Source organism: Pristis pectinata, chromosome 16, assembly GCF_009764475.1.
Source record: "Pristis pectinata isolate sPriPec2 chromosome 16, sPriPec2.1.pri, whole genome shotgun sequence".
In the NCBI taxonomy this organism is placed as follows: domain Eukaryota; kingdom Metazoa; phylum Chordata; class Chondrichthyes; order Rhinopristiformes; family Pristidae; genus Pristis; species Pristis pectinata.
Genome location: NC_067420.1, coordinates 9,028,998 through 9,041,932, shown reverse-complemented (window position 1 = coordinate 9,041,932; position 12,935 = coordinate 9,028,998). Strand labels below are relative to the sequence as shown.

Genomic DNA, 12,935 nt, shown 5'->3' with positions numbered 1-12,935 from the left:
GTTCTAAGTGTGTACACAGGGATCAAGTAACGTGGGGGGTTGGGCAAGAAAGGGGGACATGATTCGGCAGCAGTTGGGATGCTATTGAATGGGAGAGGATGCTCAAATAACACTGAGGCATGGTCCTTCTTATGTTCTCAGGAAAACTGGAAAATAATGGATTACAGATCAGGAGGAGGAATTAGGAAGAATAACAATGTAGTTTGTGTGCTATATGAGCAAACGTTCAACTTAAATTAAATACAGTTGGGAAATAGAAGGCACCCATTACTGTGTGTGGCGATTATCATACCAGCCAAGATGTGCCTGAGACTAGTTAGGATAGGGAGCTGAATACACAAGTAACATAATATTCCAGCGGGGGAAGAGTCAGAGAGTGAAAAGGTGGCCATATTAATCATAGCACAGCACCCACATGTAGGGATGCTACAGAGGATGCCTAGACCTGGGGAATATGGAGGGAACTGGTATTGTGCAGTGTGTTCATTATAAACTGCTGAACTGTGGAAATGAAATATGCTGACAACTTAAATAAGTTACTAAAATAACAAGGCAGGTAAAGCATAGCTTAAATTTTCAAAAGTACCACTGAATGGGTTAAAGGTAATTTATATGTAGGAAGAGAAATAGGATTAGGCCACGGAGTTAGATCATGAGATTATGGCTGATCTCTGCCTCAGCCATATCTACCTTCATTCACTCCATATCCCTCGATACCATAACCTAATAAAAGTCGATCGATCTCAGACCTGAATGCTGCAATTGAATCAGCATTCAGAACCTTTTGGGAATGAATTCCAGATTTCCACTTGGTCTAAAAAGTGTTTCTGACCATTCGCTCTGATTTTGAGATGATGTCTCTTGCTCTTTGACAGCCGACTAGAGGAAATAATTTCTCCTCGTCCTACTCACATATTTGTATGCAATCCAAACCATTTAAGCATGGAAGAACACTGAAGTTTCTGCAGTACATCTGGGATGTTTATGAGATCAATGCTTTTAATCCAACAAGACAGAAGATAATATTGCAACTAATTCTGCTCTCAGATTTGAAGCGGGGGATGTTGGTGATATAAGGCTGGGGCTCCATCTGTGTAATGCTGCGAGATTTGATAAAAACGTTTCAAGAGCAAGGGAAAAGCCAAAGTTAAAAAAAATATGGTTAAATAGTTGAAATAAAGCAGCCAGCCAATGTTATTTAACTAAAATGATCTTAGGTTAAATTTAGCACCATAAATAGGAAACTTGTTCCAAAACAATTTGAAAGAAAAATTGGCAGAAAATCAGTCAGAGCATTAAAGCAGAGAAATTGCAGGTAAAAAGTCAATATTTTCCCAGAAGAAAGACAAACATAAGGCTAACTTCAGAATCTGGATTAAAAAAACTGTTTAGAAAACTTAAAAGAAGGTATAAAGAAATATGGCAATGCAGAAGAAATAAAGCAAATAAACTAAAAGTACAAAGGCCATTGAAGTGACTTCTAGTGACTTATTTTCCAGAAAAGCACTTTAGGAAGAAGCACTTGAGGAAGGGAATGTGTAAATTCAGAATATGAAGGAAAGGTGCAAACTGAAAACAAACTCTTCAAGATATTGGCAGAGGAATGGGTCTAAAATTCACTTTCTTCACATGATTGAACTTGGCCACAGTTTACTTTGGCCAAGTCCTCCTCCACTCCAGGAAAGGCCCTGGTTCTGTCTCCTTCTCACAAGATCTCAAATACAGTTGAGTTTTTTCATGCGTCTTCAATGGCTGTCTGTGTCCCATTGTCCCTCACTCACCCCCTCCTTGGCTTTGTTACTTGTCTCATCCCACTCTCTTCATGCTGTATTTCTGCCATTTAATCTCCCTTGCCCCCACACTTCATCATCCGGTTTAAAGGTAGCCAAGTCCCCTGGTCTTGATGGGATGCATCCCAGGGTACTGAAAGAAATGGCAGATGTTATAGTAGAGGTTTTTGTGATAACTTACCAAAATTCTCTGGATTCTAGGAGGTCTGGGAGGATTGGAAGATAGTGAATATCACACCACTGTTTAAAAAAAGATGTTGGAAAAATACATTTAACTGCAGGCCAGTTAGCTTAATGTCTGTAGTCGGGAAAATGCTTGAAGCTATCATTAAGGAAGAAATTGCGAGACATCTGGATAGAAATGATTCCATCAGGCAGACACAGCAAGAATTCAGCAAGGGCAGGTCCTATTTGACAAACTTACTGGAGTTCTTTGAGGATATAATGAGTGCAGTGGATAGAGGGGAACACGTGGATGTCGTGTACTTAGATTTCCAGAAGGTATTCAATAAGGTACTGTATAAAAGTCATATCCATAAGATAAGGATGCGTGGAGTTGGGGAATAATGTATTAACATGGATAGAGGATCTGTTAACCAATAGAAGGCAGACAGTTGGGATAAATGGGTGTTTCTCTGGTTGGCAATCAGTGGTGAGCGGGGTGCTGCAGGGGTCGGTGCTGGGCCCACAACTGTTCACAATATACATTAACGATTTGGAAGAGGGGACTGAGTGTAGTGTATCTAAGTTTGCCGATGACACTAAATTGAGCAGAAAAACAAATTGTGCAGAGGACACGGAGAGTCTGCAGAGAGATATAGATAGGTGAAGTGAGTGGGCAAGTGTCTGACAGATGGAGTACAATGTTGGTAAATGCAAGGTCATCCACTTCAGAAGGTAAAATAGTTTATTATATAAATGGTGAAAGATTGCAGCATGCTGTTGTGCAGAGGGACTTGGGTGTGCTTGCACATGAATCGCAAAATGTTGGTTTGCAGGTGCAACCAGCTATCAAGAAGACAAATGGAATGTTTGCTCTCATTGCTAGAGGGATTGATTTGAAGAGCAGGGAGGTTATGCCGCAACTGTACAGTATACTGGTGAGGCCGCACCTGGAGTACTGTGTGCAGTTCTGGTTTCCTTACTTGAGAAAAGATGTACTGGATTTGGAGGCGGTGCAGAGGAGGTTCACCAGGTTGATTCTGGAGATAAGGGGGTTAACCTATGAGGAGAGATTGAGTCGTCTAGGACTATACTCGCTAGAATTCAGAAGAATGAGAGGGGATCATATAGAAACATGTAAAATTATGAAAGGGCAGGATAGAAGCAGGAAGATTGTTTCCACTGGTAGGTGAGACTAGAACTCAGAGACATAGCCTCAATATTTGTGGGAGTAAATTTAGGATGGAAATGAGGAGGAACTGCTTTTCTCAGAGAGTAACGAATCTGTGGAATTCTCTGCCCAAGGAAGCAGCAGAGCCTCCCTCATTACATATACTAAGACACAGTTAGATAGATGTTTGCATGGTAGGGGAATTAAGGGTTATGGAAAAAAGACAGGTAGGTGGAGCTGAGTCCACGGCCAGATCAGCCATGATCTTATTGAATGGTGGAGCAGGCTCGATGGGCCAGAAGGCCGCCTCCTGTTCCTATTTCTTGTGTTATTAGGTTCTTATGCCACACACCTTTAATGTTCTTCCCCTGCTTCTGTGCTTGCCTAACACCTGTAACATTCCTAATGTTTCAGGTTATAGAGTCATGGAGTCATACAGCACGGAAACAGGCCCTTTGGCCCAACTCGTCCATGCTGACTGTGTTGCCCAGAGAGCTGGTCCCATCTACCTGCATTTGGCCCATAGCCCTCTAAATCCCTCCTATCCATGTAATTATCTAGATGGCTTTTAAATGCTGCTAATGTGCCTGCCTCAACCACTATTTCTGGCAGCTCGTTCCAGATATGCACCACCCTTTGTCTGATGTCCCTGATGTCCCTTTTAAATCTCTCACCTCTCATCTTAAACCTCTGCTCTCTTGTTTTTAGCATCTTCTCCTTGGGAAAACGATTATGTGCTTTCACCTTGTCTATGCCCCTCAGGATCTCATGCCCCTCCATCAGGTCACCCCTCAATCTCCTAAATTCCAGGGAACAAGATAATAGTCTACACAACCTCTCCTTTTATCTCAAGTCCCGAAATCCAGGCAACTTCCTGGTAAGCATTTCCTGCATTCTTTTTGGTTTAATAACATCTTTCCTATAATAGCATGACCAAAACAGTACACAATACTCCAAGTGTAGCCTCACCAATGTCTTATATAACTGCAACATAACTTCCCGACTCCTATACTCAGTGCCCTGACTGATGAAGGCCAGTGTGCCAAGTGCCTTCTTCACCATTCTATCTACCTGTGATGTTGCTTTCAGTGAACTATGCATTTCCACTCCTATGTCCCTCTGTTCCACAACATTCCCCAGGGTCCTGTATAAGTCCTTCCCTGGTTTGATCTCCCAAAATGCAAGACTCACATTTATCTGGATTGAAAGCCATTTGCCAGTCCTCAGCCCACACACCTCGTTGATCAAGATCCCTCTGTAATTTTTCATAACCTTCTACGCTATCTACAGCACCACCTATTTCATTATCATCCACAAACTTCCTAACCATGCCTTGTATGCTCACATCCAAATTGTTTATATAAATTACAAACAACAAAGGTCCCAGCACCGAACCCTGTGGCACACCTCGAGACACAGGCCTCCAGTCTAAGAAACAGCCCTCGTCCATCCCCCTTTGCTTCCTACCACTGAGTCAATTATGAATCCAATCCACTATTTCCCACTGGACCTAACCTTCCAGACTAGTCTTCCATGAGGGACCTCGTCAAAGGCCTTGCTAAAGTCCATATAGACAACATCCACTACCCTACCCTCATCTACCCTCTTGGTTACCTCCTCGAAGAACTCCAAGCGATTTGTCAGACACGACTTCCCACGCACAAAGCAGTGCTGACTGTCCCAAATCAAACCCTGTCTCTCCAAATGTTGGGAGATCCTGTACCTCAGAATCCCCTCCAGCAATTTACCCGCTACCGATGTCAGACTCACCGGCCTGTAGTTTCCTGTCTTGTTTTTGCTACCCTTTTCAGTTCTGACATGAAATGGTAGCTTTGTGGTTCTGTTTTCATAGATGTTGCCTGACCTACTGAGTTTCCAGAATTTTCTTTCTTTATTTTGGACTTCCAGCATCTGCAGTATTTTGAATTTGTAATGCTCAGATTCCAGGGTTGGTATGGTTTTACAATATTTAGTTAGAAGTTTTTCACCTTCTCAGAACAGAACCTGAGGACACAGTTTATGCTCAAAGGAAGGTAAATACAAAACTTACAAAGAAAATCAAAGAAAACTGAAATAAAAACAGAAAGCGCTGGAAACACTCAGCAAGTCAGGCAGCACTTGTGGGAAGAGAAACAGTTAATATCTCAGGTCAAGGACCTTTCATCTTCTACCTGAAATCTTAATTGTTTCTCGTTCCATAGATGCTGCCTGATCTGATGAGTATTGCTGGCATTTTCTGATTCTATATTAAATACAACCATAATGCAGAAACAGTATTTCTGTTAGCAAGAGTTAAATCTAAAGAACAGGCTCCCTTTTCCCAGGGAGAGGCTACTGGAAGCAGTTGGTATTGATTCATTCAGTTGTAAATTAGATTTCTGACAGGATAAGAATCATTTTGATGTACAATATATGAGCAATTTGTGAAGTGGCATGTGGTAGGCATAAAATACTTGGGAGGAGAAAGCTAATTTTCGAGTTATTGTCCACAACATTCTCCAATACTGGGGGTTTTCTTTGAATCACATCTGGGTCTATTCTGGACTAATTGATGGAGACTGAGTGAAAAGACTTCATTTTCATTGTATCGTACCAGAATGGGAGATGACAAGCGAGGGAGACCCTGGTTTTTTATGCTCCAGTAATTCCGACGTCGCTGGTATCAGCTGTAGTATTTCTTGTATTATAACTGAGTTTTTATTGACTCCAAACAACACAGGGTTTGAAGGAATTACTTTGGATTACATATATTTGGCATTGTAAAATAAATAAAAAACAGAAAGTGCTGGAAATACTCAGCAGATCCATGGAGAGAGAGAGAGAGAGAGAGACAGACAGACAGACAGACAGACAGACAGACAGACAGACAGACAGACAGACAAAGCTAACATTTTGCAGAGAATCACAGAATAGCTACAGCATGAATGGAGGTCTTTTGGACCATCAAGTCTGAAATAGCTCTCTGTATGAACAATCCAGTGAGTCCCTCTCCCAAAGTCCTGCAAATTCTTTCCTTTGAGCTATGTCCCCAACTTCCTTTGAACACTAAAATTGAATCTGCCTCCATTACAACCACTGGCAATACATTTTAGACCTTAATCACTCACTGTGTAAAAAATTATTCTTCATGTCACATTTGGTCCTTTTGCCAACCACCTTCATTGAGTGCCCCTGATTCTTGATCGCTCCAGCAATGGGAGCAGTTTCTCTCTGTCCACTCTGGCTATAACTTTCATGACTTTAAATTTCACCATCAGATCTCTTCAAAACCTTCTTCTCCACCTTCTCTAACCCACCAACAGAACCAAAGTCACTTAAATGTGGAATTATTTTGATATATCTCTTCTGCACTTTCTTCCAAGCCTTCCCATCTTTCCCAATGTGTGGTGCCCAGACCTGGACAGTGTATTCCAGTTGAGACTGGACCAATATTTGTAAAGGTTTTGCAAGACTTCCCTGCTTTTATACTTTAAGCCTCTGTTGATAAAACCAAAAATAGTAACTTTGTTTTTTCTATCTCCATAGATGCTGCCTGACATGCCAAAACCAAAAATTGTGTCTGTCTTTTTTAAATGCAGTTTCAAACTGCCCTACTGCTCTCAATGAACTGTGTGTATATACCCACAACCTTCCTCTTCATGTACCTTTTTTAGAATTGTGTCCTCTAGTTTCTTCCAATCAAAATGTAACACTTTTCATTTCCAAGCATTTAATTCCACTGGCCACCAAACCACCTATTTCACCAGCCTGTCTTTATAGAGCCACAGAGCTATACAGCACGGAAACAGGCCCTTTGGCCCAACGAGTCCATGCCAACCAGGGTGCCCACCCAGCTAGTCCCAATTTCCTGCATTCGGCCCTTATCCCTCCAAGCCCCAGCCTTGCATGTACCTATCCAAGTGCTTCTTAAATGATACTTTTGTACCTACCTCAACCACTTCCTTTGGCAGCTCGTTCCATATACTCACCTCCCTCAGGTCCCTTTTAAATCTTTCCCCTCTCACTTTAAATGTATGCCCCTGGGTTTTGGACACCTCTAGCCTGAGGAAAAGACTGTTACCATCCACCTTATCTATGCCTCACATAATTTTAAACATTTCTGTAAGGTTGCCCCTCATTCTCCTACACTCCAAGGAATAAAGATGTCGCCTGGCCAACCTCTCCCTATAACTCAGGCCCTCTAATCCTGGCAACACCCTCATAAACCTTTATCTCCTTGAAAAAGGAAAAGAACATTGGAAGAACTCAGTAGGTCAAGCAGCACCTGTGGAGACATACACCTTTGTTCACTGAGTTCTTCCAGCATTTTGTTTTTCATTCCAGATCCTAGCAGCTGCAGTTTCTTTTGTCTTTATCTTTTTGAGTTCTATTATCGATATTAGTATTGGTATTGATTTATTATTGTCACTTGTACCGAGGTACAGTGAAAAGCTTGTCTTACAAACCAATTGTACAGGTCAATTCATTACACAGTGCAGTTACATTGAGTTGGTACAAAGTGCGTTGATGTAGTACAGATGAAAACAGTAACAATACAGAGTAAAGTGTCACAGCTACGGAGAAAGTGCAGTGCAATAAGGTGCAAGTTCACAACAAGGTAGATCGTGAGGTCAGAGTCCAATCATGAGGTCAGAATCCATTTCATCGTATAAGGGAACCATTCAATAGTCTTATCACAGTGGGGTAGAAGCTGTCCTTAAGCCTGATAGTACGTGCCCTCAGGCTCCTGTGTCTTCTAACTGATGGAAGAGGGGAGAAAAGAGAAGATTCTCATGGGGAAGAGCCCACCACAAGGGCCTGTTCGCATTTGAACAACAGGGGTGACAGGAGGAACAGGAAGCCACGACAACAATACCACCACCATCAAAACAGCTCACCACGTAGAGGCATTCTACCAACTGAGAAAGTGGTAGCCATCTTCAGATGTGGAGCACAGCATTAAATGATGGGGAATTCTGTGCTTTGCAGCAAGGATCTTCATCAGATAATGAGAAGCTGTCCAAATGTCCACTGCTACCTTCTCTAAACCTCGTTCACCAGTCACTCAGGAACAGTCGGAGGAAGAACCTTTACCATGAACTCCCCAAGCTCCGTCAAGCTCAGCTTCCCCAGCATCATTAAGACATCAGAGACAACCCTACTTCTCACCTCCCCTGCCACCAGCTCAACATGAAATGCTGCATGACTTTGGAACAGGGCATGACTGCATGGTCCTTGCAGACTGCTTTGCTATTCAATAAACTCATGGCTGATTTGACTGTGCCCTTCACATTCCCTTAAAATAACCTTTCATCCCCATGGTTATCAATAATCTGCCTCAGAGAACATTCTGTTTCCACAAGCTTTTCAGCAAGAAAACTCCAAAACTTCATGCTCAGAGACAGTGATTCCTAGTTCTAGATTCTCTCACAAGTGGGTGCGTGCGATCCCTTGGGATCATGTCTGTTGAAAGCACCAGGGTGGTGATAAGTAACTAGCTCCTTTCACATTTGCTGATCCAATTTTCCCTTCTTGCTTGGGTTAAAAAGCCAAGAATTATTAACATTTACATGTTTGAAGAGATAAATTCATCTTGCCTTACCCTAACAACCTTCTGGATTGGTGAAACTTCCTTATTTTCTCCCACAGTCCCCAGACATTGGGGCCATGTTTACCCACCCAGGGCTTGGTAAGCTCCTGATAACAAGAATTGCCCCTGCCATCTCTGTACCCCTGCAGCTGCCAAAGCACCACATTCTGAAAGGCAAGGAGGTGCTCGTGGCTCCTTCTAGCAGTGCCTGTTGCTTGTTAATGCAGCTGCCCAGCCTGTGATAAACCTCACTGCTTCAGGGGCCACTTCCACCATTATCCAGATCCCTGCTCCTGGGTCGATCTGTGGAGGTAGAGAGATACAGCACAGAAACAGGCCATTGAGTCTGTGCCAACCATTATTCACCCATTTACACTGATCCTACGTTAACCCTTTTTTTTAACTCTCCCCGCTTTCTCATCTCCTCCCAGATTCTGACCCTCACCTACACACTAGGGACAGTTTACAGCCCAAATAACCTGCCAACCTGCACATTTTTGGGTCATACACAAAAAGTGCTGGAGGAACTCAGCAGGTCAGGCAGCATCTATGGAGGGAAATAAACAGAAGACATTTTGGGCCGAGATCCTTGATCAAGACTGGAAAGGAAGAGGGCAGAAGCCAGAATAAGAAGGTGGGGGGACGGGGAGGAGCACACGCAGGCAGGGGACAGGTGAGTTCAGGTGAGAGGGGGAAGGTAGTGGGTGGGGGAAGGGGAAGAAGATGTAATACACTGAGAGGTGACAGGTAGAAGAGGCAAAGGGCTGAAGAAGAAGGAATCCGGTCGGAGAGGGCAGTGGACCATGGAATAAAGGATGGGAGAGGGAAGGAGAGGAGATGGGCAGGTCATTAAGGCGGGGGAAGGGAGCCACAGGAATACGGGAAGATGAAGGAGTTGGGGGGGGGGGGGCGAAGAACAAAAAGGAGTGGGTTTACTGGAAGTTAGAGAAATCGATGTTGAGGGCATTAGGTTGGAGACACCCGAGGTGGAATATGAAGTGTTGTTCCTCCAGCCTGTGTCTGGCCTCAACGTGGCAGTGGAGGAGGCCATGGATAGACATGTCGGTATGGGAGTTGGATGTGGAATTGAAGTGGGTGGCCACCGGGTGGTCCTGGCTATTGCAGAGGACAGAACGAAGGTGCTCGATGTACCCAATCTGCGTCGGGTCTCACCGATGTACAGGAGGCTGCACCAGATGCAATAAATGACACCCTCGGACTCACAGGAGAAGCACTGCCTCAACTGGAAGGATTGTCTGGGACCCTGAATGGTGGTGAAAGAAGAGGTGTAGGGACAGGTGCAGCACTTGGTGCAGTTCTAGGCATAAGTGCCGGGGGGGGAGGTTATCAGTGGGGAGGGAACAAGTGGACAACAGAGTCACGGAGAGAGCAGTCCCTGCGGAAAGCAGAGAGAGGCGGTGAGGGGAAGATGTGTCGGGTGGTAGGATCCCATTGGAGGAAACCGGAGCACCTGGAGGAAACTCATATGGTCACAGGGAGAACGTGCAAACCCCACACAGACCGAACCCGCGGTCAGGATTGAACCCGGGTCTCTAGCACCATGAGGCAGTGGCTCTACGAACTGTGCTACTGTGCTACAGTGTCACCCCTGTGATAATACAGTGACGAAGTTATAGCCAGGACTGTCTAAAGTCTAGCCTAGAACCAGAGATTCCTGTCCTTTTGTTTTTATGTAGCTTTACAATATGATGTAATTTTGTTAAGAGCTGGTAATTATGGGATGATTTATTAGAATCATAAAGAATGGATTCAATTTAATGGACAAGGAATGAAGGAGGTGTAAATATGAATTGTAATGTGTGTTTGCCATGTAAAATAACCACTGTCTCCACAGCAAGAGAACCCCTCCAGTAGGCTTGTGCACAGGTGATTAACTTAGCACACAACCAAAGCTGATGCCGTTGGCACAAAAAATAATCTCTCATACATGTCTAAACTTATTTTCTTACATAAGATGCTTGGAGCTGTGAATGTGGGCCTGGTGTGCTGTCTCCTTGCTGAATTGTTTCTTCTGCTTGTTAACATCTAATTAGTTGTTCACTGCTTCCAAAATGATGTGTTTTATGCAGACAACCATGCCCAGATGAGCAAGGCCTCCCTCAGTGTCAGGATTCTGGATGTCAATGACAATGCTCCGGAACTTTCTATGCCATTCGAAGCTGCTATCTGTGAAGATGCCAAACCGGGTCAGGTAACAGATGCAATATTCATTGAATTTCTGAGTTAATGCGATTTGCTAAATCTGTTCCAAGAGCATGTAAATTCAATTTATTGATGCAAGTCAGATCTTGTTCTCATTAGGCAAAGCTGCCCACATTGATTTCAATAAATAGCAAATCAATAGGTGCCTAAGATAATGTCCCTTTGACTGTGTCATGATATTGCAATTTGCTTAGGGTCCCAAGGTTGCTTTGTTGATTGAAGACTTGGAAAACCTGATAGACTGTCTCATGGGGACCATGAGATACAAAAATAAGTAAAACAAAAGGAATGGTTGGCCCTGGTGTCTACAGAGAAGATCCATGGTGTCCTGGCCTGATTGTCTTCCTGATGATGGAAGTTCAAAGGCTGGGGCTTTCCTAGTGTGCACCTGAAGCACTAAAAAAAATGGACCATCTCAACCACAGCAGGAACACTTGCTGTGGTTTCCTCTGGTTTCATCCAAACAATGAGGTAACTGAAAATGACCACTCTCTCCAAGTTTCTGCCGTCACCTCTGTGAGGTGATCAGCAGGAGATGGAAGTGAAACCACAGAAACACCCTTTACTTATGAACAGACCAAGTATCAAACAGAAATAAGTGACATTTCAATTAAGGGATAATAATTGTGGGATAATCTCTTATAATTATAAAGAGCTGAATAAATTTAGATCCATCTGTGGGGGTATATGTTGGTGTTATAACCAGCTGTGAAACAGTCTGCCAAGGACTGTTTGACTCTTTCATTTCTGAACAGTGAATGTATTTTGTTGACCAGTGTTACTGTCTTCACAGGTGCAGACAGATTTAAATGCTTTGAGTATTTCCATTTCTGGAATATTACTCATATGGAATAGGTTAGACATCCACTACTCACAGAAGAGTGTTGCTGTTGATGCAATTATCCACAATAGTTGCTGGGCTGAGGATCATTAGTTACAGTAATTAAGATCTTGCTAATGGAGACTGAGAACCATGAGTGGGCAGCAATCCTAACTCTCTCAGCCAGGCTTTGCTTCATGCCCAGCTGTTAGAGCCTCTTTCCCTGACAGAAGGCGAAGCTTTCTCCACTATCCTTTGTGTTTGACCAGTTCCCCAGAACTGATCTGTGACTCACCTCCAATGCTGGGAAAACTGCCTGCTCCTGCAACTGCTGATTGATGAGGGACCCCAGTGACCTTCCAACCCCAGTGACGACTTGATCTAACTGAAGGAAACTCACTGAGAGATGAGGAATAATTAGGCATGGAGCTATCTCTTCCATTCACCATAAATGCTGAAAGCTCTTCCAAATGATTGTCTTGCCTAAATCTTGGTTCAGACCAAGCCCCTATCACCTCTGTGTTCATGTCCTTCATGGGGATCCAGTTTCAGCTTTCAAATTAGAACATAGAACATTACAGCACAGGAACAGGCCCTTAAGCCCACAATGCTGTGCCGAACTAATTAAGCTAGTAACACCGAATCTCTTCTGTCCACACATGGCTCATATCCCTGCATTCTCTGCATATTCATGTGCCTATCTAAGAGCCATGAGGCAGCAGCCTCAAGATATAGGAGCAGAATTAGGCTATTCAGCCCATCAAGTCCACTCCACTGTGTCACCCTTCTCTTGCCCCGTGAACCTGAGATTGTGGCCCTTCTTTCTACACCCAACCCACCCCCAGCCAAGGGAAACATCCTCTCCACATCCAGTCTGTCAATCCCTGTCAGACTATTCAAAGGGATCTCCTCTAATCTCATGAGAATACAGGCCTGGTTGACCCTATCTCTCCACGTACAACCTTCCTGGCTTCCCAGGAACCAGTCTGGTAAACCTACGCTGCATTCTCTCTGAGGCAAGTTTATCGTTTAGGCCATAAGATATAGGAGCAGAATTAGGCCATTCAGCCCATCGAGTCCACTCCACCATTCAGTCATGGATGATTAAGTTCTCAACCCCACTTTCTCACCTTCTCCCTGTAACCCTTAACCCCCTTTGCCAATCAAGAACCTATCGATTTCTGCCCTAAATACACCAAC

General features: G+C 43.7%; 1 protein-coding gene across 3 annotated transcripts in view; it reads left to right on the top strand.

Moving 5' to 3' along the window:
- The window catches only part of LOC127578699 (cadherin-22), a 783,176-nt gene that overhangs the window by 662,860 nt on the left and 107,381 nt on the right, over window positions 1-12,935 (top strand). For 2 of the 3 annotated variants that reach the window (XM_052031006.1, XM_052031005.1), the window contains exon 9: window positions 10,783-10,904. In XM_052031006.1, the coding sequence (XP_051886966.1) occupies window positions 10,783-10,904 (122 nt within the window). The remainder of the gene's footprint in view (window positions 1-10,782; window positions 10,905-12,935) is intronic. The other variant, XR_007957561.1, reaches the window with a different exon arrangement.